The sequence below is a fragment of the Eucyclogobius newberryi genome, unplaced genomic scaffold, assembly GCF_026437365.1.
Source record: "Eucyclogobius newberryi isolate DKJ021-1_F unplaced genomic scaffold, fEucNew1.0.hap1 SCAF_287, whole genome shotgun sequence".
In the NCBI taxonomy this organism is placed as follows: Eukaryota; Metazoa; Chordata; class Actinopteri; order Gobiiformes; family Gobiidae; genus Eucyclogobius; species Eucyclogobius newberryi.
The window spans coordinates 62,501-77,500 of record NW_027315931.1 but is presented as its reverse complement, the minus strand read 5'-3'; the positions used below and the strand labels follow the sequence as shown (position 1 = coordinate 77,500).

Sequence of the window (15,000 nt, the reverse complement as noted above, 5' to 3'; positions counted from 1 at the left end):
AATCGATTGGCGAGTTTAAATGTCATTCAAATATAACCTCTAACAAAGAATAAATCGGTTGTATTGACGGAGCGGGATATTTGTTGTTATTATAATCATTTTCTGCAAGCGAAATAAATCTAAATACTTTTGATAGTATCACCAGTTTAAAACATTATCTTAAATCTTAAATCCAATAACAATGTATTTTATTTATTCATCTTATCTACTGTGTGTAGAACAAACATATACATTCAGGACAATATATCATACTCTTGGCACATATTTATTGTCATTATTATGATGATTAATATTGTTATTTAGCTTAAAGCAATGAAACAAACTTGAAATAAAACTGTGGGATATATATTTTGTCTCTGAGTTTCATCACTTACAATTAATTCAAGCACAAACTACACTCTTTTTCCCCATAAGAATGCTGTGAAACATAGTTTATCCATAATCTGGTCAAATGGGATTCGGAGGCGATTCTTTCATTGTTGGTTTTTCTTTTCATTTTTTCTGGCACTAACAGTGTCTGTATTTACCATATTGTTAATAGTTTGTTCATCTTCGCCACATGTCCATGTGCTGCACACGGGGGTGACCACCCCCTCTGACTCTGGACCACACCCTCTGACTCTGGTGACCAGCCCCTCTGACTCTGGTGACCACCCCCTCTGACTCTGGTGACCACCCCCTCTGACTCTGGTGACCAGCCCCTCTGACTCTGGTGACCACCCCCTCTGACTCTGGACCAGCCCCTCTGACTCTGGTGACCACACCCTCTGACTCTGGTGACCACACCCTCTGACTCTGGACCAGCCCCTCTGACTCTGGTGACCAGCCCCTCTGACTCTGGTGACCACCCCCTCTGACCATGGACCACACCCTCTGACTCTGGTGACCACACCCTCTGACTCTGGACCAGCCCCTCTGACTCTGGTGACCACCCCCTCTGACTCTGGTGACCACACCCTCTGACTCTGGTGACCACACCCTCTGACTCTGGACCACCCCCTCTGACTCTGGTGACCACACCCTCTGACTCTGGACCCTCTGACTCTGGTGACCACACCCTCTGACTCTGGTGACCACACCCTCTGACTCTGGTGACCACCCCCTCTGACTCTGGTGACCACCCCCTCTGACCATGGACCACACCCTCTGACTCTGGTGACCACACCCTCAGGCTCTGGACCACCCCCTCTGACCATGGACCACCCCCTCTGACTCTGGTGACCACACCCTCTGACTCTGGTGACCACACCCTCTGACTCTGGTGACCACCCCCTCTGACCATGGACCACCCCCTCTGACTCTGGTGACCACACCCTCTGACTCTGGTGACCACACCCTCAGGCTCTGGACCACCCCCTCTGGCTCTGGCTCCTCCTCTCGCTCCTTTCGCGGGGGAAAAGGGGGAGGAGCCCGGTGCAGCTCGGGCGGAAGGAGCCGCTGCTGGAGCCGCGGAGCAACTTCTATTCCTGCCTCTCCTGAACACACCGCAGCTCGTCTTTTCACGCGGGGAATGAATCCGCTTTTCCGTGGAAGTTACTGCTCGCGTCGTGTCCGTGTTTCCTGCGGAGGAGGAGGAGGTGCAGGAGGAGGTGCAGGAGGAGGAGGTGGTCGTGGGGGCAGATGGGATCCACGCAGCAACAGCAGAAGCAGAAGAAGCGCAGCGCCAAACTCGCCACGATGCGCCCCGTGTGAGTGAGCACGAGTCCGGCTGCAGGGACGCGAGCACCGCACACGGATCCGCGGGACCTCCGAGGAGCCACACGCCGCCCCTGGCCCCTGCTGCACCCCCTTCTCTCCCACACGACCCCCTTCACCTCCTCCTTCTCCTCCTTCTTCCTCCTCGAGTCTTTCGCACCGACAAACGCGCGCGCTTCTCCCACATCGCGCACCGGGGATTGATCTGGGACCGGGATCCAGCGCGAGGGTTCGATCCCGGGACTCCGCCTGAGCCATGACGTCTCCGGCCAAATTCCGAAAGGACAAGGAGATCGTGGCGGAATATGAAAGCCAAGTCAAAGGTAAAACTTGCGCCGCTGTTTGGCCCGATGCGTTTTCTTCTTTTGTGCCGCTTTGACTCAAATTAACGCTTTAAACGCGGAACAAAAGGGTTTTGACGGTGACGCGAGGAGGTCCGCGCTGTTTGGCCGTTTCTCATGTGAAACTGTCATTTCACGCACACGCCGTTTGGGTCGAACGTGGCGCGAGCGTTTGGCGTGTTCCAAACGCACTCGATGGTTAAACAAAGGCCGCGGCAGAAATGTGACTTTTCATTTAGAAAGACTGAAGAGCGGAAAAGAGGGGCTCCTGTGGGGCTCCAGTGGGGCTCCTGTCCAGTGGGGCTCCAGTGGGGCTCCAGTGGGGCTCCAGTGGGGCTCCTGTCCAGTGGGGCTCCAGTGGGGCTCCAGTGGGGCTCCAGTGGGGCTCCAGTGGGGCTCCTGTCCTGTGGGGCTCCAGTGGGGCTCCTGACCTGTGGGGCTCCAGTGGGGCTCCAGTGGGGCTCCTGTGGGGCTCCTGTGGGGCTCCTGTGGGGCTCCTGTCCTGTGGGGCTCCAGTGGGGCTCCTGTGGGGCTCCTGTCCTGTGGGGCTCCAGTCGGGCTCCAGTGGGGCTCCAGTGGGGCTCCTGTCCTGTGGGGCTCCAGTGGGGCTCCTGTGGGGCTCCTGTCCTGTGGGGCTCCAGTGGGGCTCCTGTCCTGTGGGGCTCCAGTGGGGCTCCAGTGGGGCTCCTGTCCTGTGGGGCTCCAGTGGGGCTCCAGTGGGGCTCCAGTGGGGCTCCAGTGGGGCTCCTGTCCTGTGGGGCTCCAGTGGGGCTCCAGTGGGGCTCCTGTCCTGTGGGGCTCCAGTGGGGCTCCAGTGGGGCTCCAGTGGGGCTCCAGTGGGGCTCCTGTCCTGTGGGGCTCCAGTGGGGCTCCTGTCCTGTGGGGCTCCAGTCGGGCTCCAGTGGGGCTCCAGTGGGGCTCCTGTCCTGTGGGGCTCCAGTGGGGCTCCAGTGGGGCTCCAGTGGGGCTCCTGTCCTGTGGGGCTCCAGTGGGGCTCCAGTGGGGCTCCAGTGGGGCTCCTGTCCTGTGGGGCTCCAGTGGGGCTCCAGTGGGGCTCCTGTGGGGCTCCAGTGGGGCTCCAGTGGGGCTCCAGTGGGGCTCCTGTGGGGCTCTTGTGGGGCTCTTGTGGGGCTCTTGTGGGGCTCCTGTGGGGCTCCTGTGGGACTCCAGTGGGGCTCCAGTGGGGCTCCTGTGGGGCTCCTGTGGGACTCCAGTGGGACTCCAGTGGGGCTCCAGTGGGGCTCCTGTGGGGCTCCTGTGGGGCTCTTGTGGGGCTCTTGTGGGGCTCCTGTGGGACTCCAGTGGGGCTCCAGTGGGGCTCCTGTGGGGCTCTTGTGGGGCTCCTGTGGGGCTCCTGTGGAGGCCCGGAGCAGGAGCGGCACTGGGCAGGGCGTTTTCTCTGCGCCTCTCGCGGTTTATAACGCTCCTGATGATCCTCTGTTTCCCCCAAAAAAATCACAACCAGATTATGTTTTTATTCCGTGCGATTATTAGATTATTAGATTATTAGTCCCATCTGCATCTGCAGCAGCTGCAGCAGCTGCAGCAGCAGTTTGGGAACAAAACACGGTGATTGCTGGGAAAGGGCGTAACATGTGAAGAGCTGTTGTCATGTCACTGTGACACATGAAGTATCAATGCTGTTGATTGATCTGTGGATTATTAATGGCTGCGAAATGTAGCGCCACATGAGGAGGAGGAGAGGGTAATGCACAGCTCACAGGAGGAGGAGGAGGAGGAGAGGGTAATGCACAGCTCACAGGAGGAGGAGAGGGTAATGCACAGCTCACAGGAGGAGGAGGAGGAGAGGGTAATGCACAGCTCACAGGAGGAGGAGGAGGAGAGGGTAATGCACAGCTCACAGGAGGAGGAGGAGGAGAGGGTAATGCACAGCTCACAGGAGGAGGAGGAGGAGAGGGTAATGCACAGCTCACAGGAGGAGGAGGAGGAGAGGGTAATGCACAGCTCACAGGAGGAGGAGGAGGAGGAGAGGGTAATGCACAGCTCACAGGAGGAGGAGGAGGAGGAGAGGGTAATGTACAGCTCACAGGAGGAGGAGGAGGAGGAGAGGGTAATGTACAGCTCACAGGAGGAGGACGAGGAGGAGGAGAGGGTAATGTACAGCTCACAGGAGGAGGAGGAGGAGGAGAGGGTAATGCACAGCTCACAGGAGGAGGAGGAGGAGGAGGAGAGGGTAATGCACAGCTCACAGGAGGAGGAGGAGGAGGAGAGGGTAATGCACAGCTCACAGGAGGAGGAGGAGGAGAGGGTAATGTACAGCTCACAGGAGGAGGAGGAGGAGGAGAGGGTAATGTACAGCTCACAGGAGGAGGAGGAGGAGGAGGAGAGGGTAATGTACAGCTCACAGGAGGAGGAGGAGGAGAGGGTAATGCACAGCTCACAGGAGGAGGAGGAGGAGGAGAGGGTAATGTACAGCTCACAGGAGGAGGAGGAGGAGGAGAGGGTAATGTACAGCTCACAGGAGGAGGAGGAGGAGGAGGAGGAGGAGGAGGAGGAGGAGGAGAGGGTAATGTACAGCTCACAGGAGGAGGAGGAGGAGGAGGAGAGGGTAATGTACAGCTCACAGGAGGAGGAGGAGGAGGAGGAGGAGGAGGAGGAGAGGGTAATGCACAGCTCACAGGAGGAGGAGGAGGAGGAGGAGGAGAGGGTAATGTACAGCTCACAGGAGGAGGAGGAGGAGGAGAGGGTAATGTACAGCTCACAGGAGGAGGAGGAGGAGGAGGAGGAGAGGGTAATGTACAGCTCACAGGAGGAGGAGGAGGAGGAGGAGAGGGTAATGTACAGCTCACAGGAGGAGGAGGAGGAGGAGGAGAGGGTAATGTACAGCTCACAGGAGGAGGAGGAGGAGGAGGAGAGGGTAATGTACAGCTCACAGGAGGAGGAGGAGGAGGAGAGGGTAATGTACAGCTCACAGGAGGAGGAGGAGGAGAGGGTAATGCACAGCTCACAGAGTCGTGCTGCAGTCCTGACAAACTCGCACTATCTGCAACCAAAGAGTATTTAGTGTTTCAAAGTGGCTCTATAGGTGAGGATTAGCCATGAGGCTATTTGACCGCGCCGCGGCTATATAGCCACGGCCTTAGTGTTTTTGGTCCTTGTGTTAGACGTGAACTGCTTCTTCTTCTTAAATCTTGCTGTTGATGGATGTTTGGACCTTTTTTTAAAGCTTATAACTTAAGTCCCTGTTGTGCTGGTGACTAGAACTGCTCCTCATTAGTCCTGAAATAACGGTGCAAAGTGTTGGTCAATCCCAAGCCTGGGTAAAAGAAGATGCATTGAACATATGAAAACATTGCAATTGTTGTTGTTGCCAAATTAAAATGATCTCAATCGGAGACCGAAACATTCCAGTTTAATCTCGCAGAAAGTGAAATATCTGACTGTTTTGTGAGATATTTCAACCTCGACCAAGACGTGTCCATCACCGCGTCTCTTTATGCTCGTACTACGATGGCATCACCTTCAAGTCCCCGTAATGATGCAGATACAGGTGCCAGCGATCATCTCTGCAACAATATTCACACGGTATTTCATCCACGCACCAGGAATGTGCCACAGTCATGACCCAGATCGCACTGTCGCCGATGCAGAACACGCCCACAACCCACAAGCAGCGTTATTGAGTCATAAGGCCCTGTTGGGTCTGCACCTGGCATTGGCCCCCGTCTCTGCACCTGGCATTGGCCCCTGTCTCTGCACCTGTCATTGGCTCCCGTCTCGTTTGTTTACCAGTCACCGCTTTGCTCTCGGGGCCCCATCAGCTCGGCCCCTGTAGCTCTACGTTTGGACCGTGATCCGCCCGCGCTCCGTCTTCCGCCTCTCCCGTTGGACTGAGCGGTTTGTCCATTGACCGCGGCATCGATCGGCCCCGTCACGCTCGCAGCTGTGTTCCCTCGTCCCACCTGGGGCCCCGTCGTCACCAGCGGCTCCTTCGGGGCCGCAGTAAGATATGGTTTTTGTTTATTGGGCCTGAAGGCCGGCGGTGGCGTGATCCCTGAGTGTGTGTGTGGCGGTGGTAACAAGCCCCGCCTCCAGAGAAATGTTGTTTGTCATGGCAATGTGTGTAGTGTGAGTGTGTAGTGTGAGTGTGTAGTGTGAGTGTGTAGTGTGAGTGTGTAGTGTGAGTGTGTAGTGTGAGTGTAGTGTGAGTGTAGTGTGAGAGTGTAGTGTGAGTGTAGTGTGAGTGTAGTGTGAGTGTAGTGTGAGTGTAGTGAGTGTAGTGTGAGTGTAGTGTGAGTGTAGTGAGTGTAGTGTGAGTGTAGTGTGAGAGTGTAGTGTGAGTGTAGTGTGAGTGTAGTGTGTAGTGTGAGTGTAGTGTGAGTGTAGTGTGAGTGTAGTGTGAGTGTGTAGTGTGAGTGTGTAGTGTGAGTGTGTAGTGTGAGTGTGTAGTGTGAGTGTGTAGTGTGAGTGTGTAGTGTGAGTGTAGTGTGAGTGTGTAGTGTGAGTGTGTAGTGTGAGAGTGTAGTGTGAGTGTAGTGTGAGTGTAGTGTGAGTGTGTAGTGTGAGTGTGTAGTGTGAGTGTGTAGTGTGTGAGTGTAGTGTGTGAGTGTAGTGTGTGAGTGTAGTGTGTGAGTGTAGTGTGTAGTGTGTGAGTGTGTAGTGCGAGTGTGTAGTGTGTGAGTGTGTAGTGTGTAGTGCGAGTGTGTAGTGTGAGTGTGTAGTGTGAGTGTGTAGTGCGAGAGTGTGTAAATGTTTTTACTCCTGCAAATCTCCCCAAATCTGCATCGTCGTCAAAAGAAATAGATCCAAATCCGCTCGGGATTAAAGCTGCGAGACCATGACACAAATGTGGGCTAAACACATTTATTTTCTCCGTTCATTGTTGCATTATCTTAAGACGGCATTATCTTCTTAACCACCAACTACAGGGAGATAAAAGAACTGACAAGATCAGAAGAGAACTTATACAACTCTAAATCAGTTTTACTTTGGACATTTCCCCATCTTTCTGGACTCGTCTTGACTCATTTTTCCCTTGATGCAAAGTAGTTTTGACACAATTCTACATTTTTCAGACTCTATTTTAAACATGCTCAATAACAGTACTTTCTTTACGTTACCATGTGGTGTGGAGTAGTTCTGATTAAACACCCAGATCATTCAGGAAACGTCTTATTTGGTCATGTTTCTGCAATCTTTTTTAGTATCGATACTTCAAACGAGTATTCAGTTTCTACACTCTCTAGTATTTAGTTTTAGTACGAGTTAGTGTCTGATTTGTGATACTTTTGACAGAATGACTCTGGAGCATGTTCCACACTCTTCCTGCATCAACATTTGGCCTTGAAGCTTTGTCCAGAAACTTTAAGAGACAAAACACACTGTGATTTGAAACGTTATTTATCAAAAATCTAAAAGAAACACCACCTGTTTATCAGTCAGATGTGCTGTAATGAGGCGTACATAAAGACACAGTATATCGTCACTAATGCGTCTGAAATCGTATCCAGATCGTGGCAGTCATTGCACGTTTATAACTCTATTAACGACGCACAATCATAAACGCGGTAAACCTTTTGATGGATTTGGATTTGGCTTCGAAACAATCGTTTGCTCACGTCACGATGGCTAATACGTGCTTGGTTTTCACGTTACTAACGGTACAGCCGTCGGGGAAACGCCAGTGATATAAAAGTGACATGAGCGCGCTGTAACGTCGATAAACCGGATCTCTCTTCGCCTGGCGCTCTTCTCCCGGCGTTTTCAGAACAAACGGATGGATCTAATTGCAGTGGAGTATTCAAATGAGGCGAGCGTCTGCCTAGAACGGCCTGTTTACGCCGAAGTGCAAAGAATACGGCGCCGTTTGAGATAATTGCGTGTTTTTTCTTGTTTTTTTTTGCTGATGAACTAAAAGGAGAAGAAGGTGACGCTGCAGAGTGTGAAGAGGAAGATTAAAGGCACGTTTATGGACGTTTCTGATCAGCGCAGGAGGGTTTCTGGGAAAGTTTACAGTGGAATGATTCACAATTGTAATGAATAACAGGAACATTTAAGAGTAAATCCGCTCCGGGGCTTTTGTTGGAAGTGACATTCGAACTGAAGCTTTTATGAACCTGGCACATGATTTTATAGAGTATTTTAAAAGTCTTTGCCCAAATTGACACATGATCTAGTTCTCGTATGGTAAATATTCTGTAATCAGTGTTCAATTGAAATAAAAGCGATGTGCCTGAGCGGTGAGTCGGACGATTGCAGTTTGAATTCTTGTTTACATCGTGTCAGCGTTTTGCCCTCAAATGGAAGGGATTTTATGACATTTCCAAATTGCTTGAGGGTTAAATTCAAACCTCCTCAAATTAAATCTGTAGAACTTTTACAGATAAAACTGTGCCGCACTAAAACTACTTTTATGCAGGAAAAAAATCTAATTGTGAAGGTTTTGATGAGCGTCGTGATCAGAAGGAGATGGAAAACTGAAATCTGAACTGCTCAACCGTTTCAGAACACGATTGCGATATATTGTGCCGCCCAAACTTGCTCCTGTTGTTACTACATCGTACAAAGACCTTAACGGTTAACTCCGCCCAACTGATTTAGCAACATATTTCCAAATCATGCTCCAAATCTAATTCACAAAACAAACGCCAAGTTCTGACTCTCATCTCGTGCTCATTTTGGACGTGACACATTTGGCACTTCCTGGTTTGGATTCAGCTGTTTTTGTCGTCGGGCAAACTGCCTCTCTCTCCATCACGCTCTCTGTGCAGGCTGTGCAGACTGTGCAGAGTAGTAACAGTAATAGTAATAGTAATAGTAATAGTAATAGTAATAGTAATAGTAATAGTAATAGTAGTCTAGGTCAGATGCAGTGTGTGGTGAAGTGGTGGTAAACGTCATTGAATTTCTTATTTTTATGTCTGTCAATATTGGCAGTGGCAGGTTTTCATTGATCGAAACAGGGAAATAATATGACACAAAATTTAACTTGAGATTGTTCTCTGACGGTTGTGGCCATAAACGTCCTGTGTTTAAACACCAAACGCGACACATATAATATAACACTATATTTCTGAAAACAGACCGGTCGTCATGAGATATTAGGGCTGTGCAGTTAATTCAATTCAGCCCATAATTAAAATCACAATGAATAAAAAAGGCACGCTTCAATACTGTCCAAATGTATTTGTAGAGAAAGTACAGACTTAGTATATTATTTAAATCCATCGATCAGAAAAGTGGCTCATTCTGAACAGAGGATGACAAAACGTTTCAAATGTATAATGAGGATTTCAGTTATTGCTCTAATTACAATTTCACAGTCTTAATATTCAGTTAATAAAATACTTGGGTCTTTTCAATCAAGTTAGTTACAACTATTTTTAATGTTGGATTAGAATGATTCAAAGTCTGTCTTGATGAAAATAAAGAAAACGTGAGTGTTACAAAACGTGCTCTTGAGCTTTAAATCTCTACATTTGGAACGAGAAACAAGAATCTCAAATCGCCCACGGCAAAGATCGAGACGGAAACATCCGCCGCGTCTGTCGCGTGTCACAAGTCGACTTCTGTCCCTCTCCTGTCCGACCATATGTCTCTGACCGGCTCGCAGATGGCTCTGATTGGCTCTGATTGGCCGACGGCGTTGCGACCTCCTCTCCCGTCTCCGCCGCAGGTCGACCGTCGCCGTAACCTTCCTCCATCTGCTCTTCTGTCAACCGTTGGAGGTAGAATCTGCGATTTGGAGGTCGTTTGTCCACAAAGACTTGACCCGTTGTGTTGGGCTTGTGTAGGTTTTTGCATAATGTCATTTGGAGCATTCCTCTCCAACAGTCCGGCTCTGTTCTGCACCAAGACTCCATGTGTTTTGCATAAATGACACCACGAGCTGTTCTGTTTCGATCTGTGCAAACTCCACCGTTTAGACACGTCAACCGCAAGCAGCGTTTGGCTTTTCCAAAGTAATGGAACCGATGGAAAGGGCGTCCAGCGAAATAATCGGCTAAATCACCACCGAACGTTGTGGACCACCGATGAGGAAAGCTCGAGCTGACTGGTTCTGGTTCTGGATCTGGTTCTGGATCTGGATCTGGTCGAATAATCTGCAAACTCCCAACGAATATGAGGGAAGAGGGCATCTGCGATGTTCTGGTTTTGCCAGTCGACTTCTGAAAGTGTCAGGGTCGGAGGTCAGGACCGCTTCAGAGTCGAGCTGTAGTCGACTAAAGGAATTCTTGTTCGAAATAAAGACATGCCCTACCGACTAAAGGGTGTGGCAAAACGGGTCAAAAGCTATTAAACTATGAAGTGCCTAAACCCAAAAGACTACAAGTACATAGACAAGTTTGTTAGGGAAGTATACATTTGATTAAACTCCTGATTCAAAATCTTGCCTTCTGTTGTCCCCCATTAATCCTTTTAATAACCTAATAAAAGCCTTGGTCGACTAAGACTCCATCGGCCGATGAATGGACTAAACGACTAAAGGATGACAGCCCTACGTCAGAGGGTCGATGGTTCCCTTTTGGGGCCGTGCGTGGGGGACAAACCTGGCTCGTGTTGCGTTCTGGGTCCGATACTTGGGGTGGTTAGATCTGGTCCGATGGTCGGCTGGAGCGAAGTCGCCGGTGGGATCTTGTAAACCGGAACAAGTCGTGGATGATTTGGACGTTCCTCAAGTTGTAGGCGATTGGCGGTCTTTGCTTCTGAGGCCAGTGCTTCAGATTCAGACAAACTTCACGATGTTACTGTGAGACTTTTAACAACGCAGTATCACAATATGTCGGTTGTTGTCGCATCCCAAATGGACGATAGACTCGGCTTTGCAAAGTTACAAAATCGCGATATTATACATTTTTGGTTAAATCTCCCACTTCTACAAATGAATCTGAACGTTGTCTTCACCATGGGCCAGTCTCCTGCTCTTTCCTCCTCTAAACGCTGTATTTGTCCTGTATTTGTCCTGTTCCAACTGGAGCTGCTTCCTCTGACGTCCCCCCAGAGACCATTGTCCAAGCCTTTCTCTGTTCCATTCTTCCACCTCGTGTCCCGTACGTCTCTCTCTCTGTGTTTATTTACATCCTCCACGCCGCTCGGTGCGATTGTTCTGTGCAGGATGTGAGCTCGTGGTACACTTTGTTTCTGGACCTTTATTTAGAGACTGTTGCAGTGGTAAAGATGTCCTCAGTGGTGCAGACTTCCTCCTCCTGTGACTCAGTCTCACCTGCCAAAGTGATAAAGTCCTTCACATTCGTTTCTCAGACGAGGTTTGATCACAATTGAGCTATAAAGATTGAAATTGTAATTTACGTAAAATGAAAAATGGTGGGAAAGTGCTCTTCATTGTCTAACTCGCTGTTTTTAGATGTTAAGAAATTACATGTAGTTCATTTCATCCAATATCCATACAACTGTTACAGAATCAACTTAGTGTATTTTAAAGTTCTATAATGCAGCTTTACATTATTCATGTCTTCTGATTGTTTAGTTAAAAATACAAAAACGCTTGGTGTATTTTATGAAAAGAATAATTGCCCTAATCCACTTTATACACGGTACATTTTGTGAGTGTTTTTAGTTGGAAAGACGAGGACAAGATCTGTCTCGCTGCAGATTGTGATTATTATGACTGAAGCGTCGAGGACGACGTCTGAGGACGGAGCGCGCGGGCCGACGTCTGAGGACGGAGCGCGCGGGACGACGTCCGAGGACGGAGCGCGCGGGACGACGTCCGAGGACGGAGCGCGCGGGACGACGTCCGAGGACGGAGCGCGCGGGACGACGTCCGAGGACGGAGCGCGCGGGACGACGTCCGAGGACGGAGCGCGCGGGACGACGTCCGAGGACGGAGCGCGCGGGACGACGTCCGAGGACGGAGCGTTTTAAACATTTAAACTCGTGTTTGTGACAAATGTGATCAAATCTGAATGACTTTTATTCAAGTGTAAATTCTTTTCACGACAAACGACAAACGACCAGTAGAAATAGAATATATATCTTCAAATGGATCAAATACAATAAATCTGTTTTTCATCAGATCTTTTGTCTTTTATTTAAAGAGTTTGTCTTCATGACTTTTTATACTTTTCTACTTTGATTTCAATTCAATTTATTTTTGCTACGCCCAAAATCACAACAACAAAATCACTTTGTAGGATTTTGGGATTTATGTTTTTGTATTTATTTGATTGTATATATTATATTATATCTATATATCTACTATACTATACTAAACCACTATAACCACTATAACTACTATAACTATATCTTTGGGCTCTTTTGTCAATATCAAATTGATTTTAATATTTTCTAAAGCAATAAAATCTCAAATGTTGATCATTGTTCACTATTTACACCATTAGTTTGAAGTCTGTATCACTATTTTGGGCCATGAGTATTTCTTGGTGTTTTTACAACATTTATTTTGGTTCTTTTGTAGAGAAATAAAACTGTTTTGGTGATTTTAAAATGGCTTTAACCATCAGTTTGTTCAGGATGTTGTGGTTTAACAAAGAAATGCTCTGATGGTCTGATGCTCTGATGTTCTGATGGTCTGATGCTCTGATGCTCTGATGCTCTGATGCTCTGATGCTCTGATGGTCTGATGCTCTGATGGTCTGATGTTCTGATGGTCTGATGTTCTGATGCTCTGATGCTCTGATGCTCTGATGCTCTGATGGTCTGATGCTCTGATGCTCTGATGGTCTGATGCTCTGATGCTCTGATGCTCTGATGGTCTGATGCTCTGATGCTCTGATGGTCTGATGCTCTGATGCTCTGATGCTCTGATGTTCTGATGCTCTGATGGTCTGATGGTCTGATGGTCTGATGGTCTGATGCTCTGATGTTCTGATGCTCTGATGCTCTGATGGTCTGATGGTCTGATGGTCTCATGTTCAGATTGAGGAGTTACATTCTCATCCATCAGAGGGTGGGAGCAGGAGAGTGTGAGTGACAGGACAGGGTGAGGACTTGAATAAGGGTCAGAGGGGGTGAAGGAGGAGAAAGGACCTCACTGGCTCCCGTCGCTCTGCTGTTGCTGAGCTTTGGTCAGAGCTTTGGTCAGAGGGGGGCAAAGGTCAGAGGGAGATAAAGGCCATTGAAGTGCTGGACTCTGGTCAGGCAGAAGACTCATGCGCTGGAGGCGATGACGGGGGAGATCATGGACACTTCACGTCACGTGATCAGATTAAAGTGGAAGAACAAACAAAGTGAAGGACTTTTCTTTGCTCGGTTTATTTTAACCTCGTGGATTCTACAGTTTCATGGATTCACCTCAATAATTCACCTGTAAAATATCGGTTTTATAAGATATTTACTGTTTTGTGTGTCCCTTTCTGACTTTAAATTGCTCATTTTGTGTGTTTACAGTGTAATTAACTCTAATGTTTAAATCGACAAACCAAAGCAAACCTATAAATTAAGACTATTTCATAATCCACATCATCGACTTTAACAGTTTAAAGCTGGAGCGACTCGTTTCACAGGGTTTACAATGTAAAGCTTGCTCAGGGTTTTCTCCTTCTGCAAAGTCTTTGACACTCGTCTCTCCATCGGCGCCTCACACTCCTCTCTCTGCCGTTTGGTTGCCAGGGTTACGGAATTGCCCCATTTTCTGGGTTTGCGAGGAACGCGGGGAAAATAAGAACCAAATAATGTAAATGTGGCTCTGCTATAGGTGCAGATAATCAGATCTCACAGGACGTGCAGTGCTCAGCTTTTCTGCAGATTCTTCTTCTCCAGGACGTTACTTTGTGCAGAAAGTACCGGTCGTGTGTCAGGCTGACCACGCCCCAGGCTGACCACGCCCCAGGCTGACCACGCCCCAGGCTGACCACGCCCCAGGCTGACCACGCAGATAAATACAGCGTCTTTACGTTAAGATGAGTCGGTGAACAGATAATCGTGCTTATTCAGGTCACAATGAAATCATAAGAACTAAAAACATAATGATGGTGATTATTTTTAGAAGCAAATGTTTCAATATTTCATATAGCTGGTTATTGGAGCAGTTATGTATTAGAACGAAAGAGATTTCACTTGTGTTTGTTTTGTCTCAATAAACGTGAATAATCTCAAGATCGTGACGTCCCTAGTTGGGTTTCCATGGAGACGTTATTGCTTTGTTTGGAATCCGCTTGAAGACGAGCGGGTGGTGGAACCAGGCCCAGTAAGATCTGTGGAGAGGAAACTGATTTCTTTTAAGGAAATTTTTGTCATTTGAGCTGTAAACGAACTGGAAACACGTCCACGACACATTTTATGACACATGATATTGTAGATTATCGAGCTTTAGAGTTACAGTGACATAAAGCAACATTCTCATGATCAGAACCGTTCTCTTCCATTGAGTCCCACGACGATGAGCGAAAGACACTGGCGTTTTCACTAACGTGTGATGAAGAGGAACACGCCGTTGGATGAAGTCATTATGATTTAACTGTACGATGTTTGATTTGGTCACAGAAAACAAATGCTCTCGGTGCTTCCGATTAGAACGAGTCCATCTTGTGCCCGGAGCGTCTGTGGCAAAGACTCCTCCACCCCTGCCAGGGTCTGCTCGGGGTCTGCTCGGGGTCTGCTCGGGGTCTGCTCGGGGTCTGCTCGGGGTCTGCTCGGGGTCTGCTCGGGGTCTGCTCAGGGTCTGCTCGGGGTCTGCTCGGGGTCTGCTCAGGGTCTGCTCGGGGTCACTTCTCGCTGATGCTGCTTTAATGAACGCATTCATCACCTGCTCTCGTCTCCGTCAGATCTGCAACGCACTCGCACAGCCAACTCTCCCTCTGTCTTTATCTGTCTTTTATCTCTTTCTCTCCATCTCAGTCAGAGTTAAGCATGTTTGCAGCTTTTTAGTCCTTGATTTAGATTTAATATTGCAATTTAGTTTATTTTCTTAATGACATAGAAATGCTGCACATCAAGGATCAACAGGACTGGACTGAGATGGAGCCAAAACGGGTGTAAAAAAGGTGTAAAATGTGTCTCTCTCTCTCTCTGTCTCTCTCTC

The 15,000-nt window shown here is 48.7% G+C and overlaps 1 protein-coding gene across 1 annotated transcript in view; it reads left to right on the top strand.

Moving 5' to 3' along the window:
• Positions 1-1,680: 1,680 nt before the first annotated feature.
• LOC140373036 (SLIT-ROBO Rho GTPase-activating protein 2B-like) overlaps positions 1,681-15,000 on the top strand; it is a gene marked incomplete at its 3' end in the record, with an annotated part of 72,160 nt that continues 58,840 nt past the window's right edge. The window contains exon 1 of the mRNA XM_072459864.1: positions 1,681-2,018. Within this exon, the coding sequence (XP_072315965.1) occupies positions 1,952-2,018 (67 nt within the window). The remainder of the gene's footprint in view (positions 2,019-15,000) is intronic.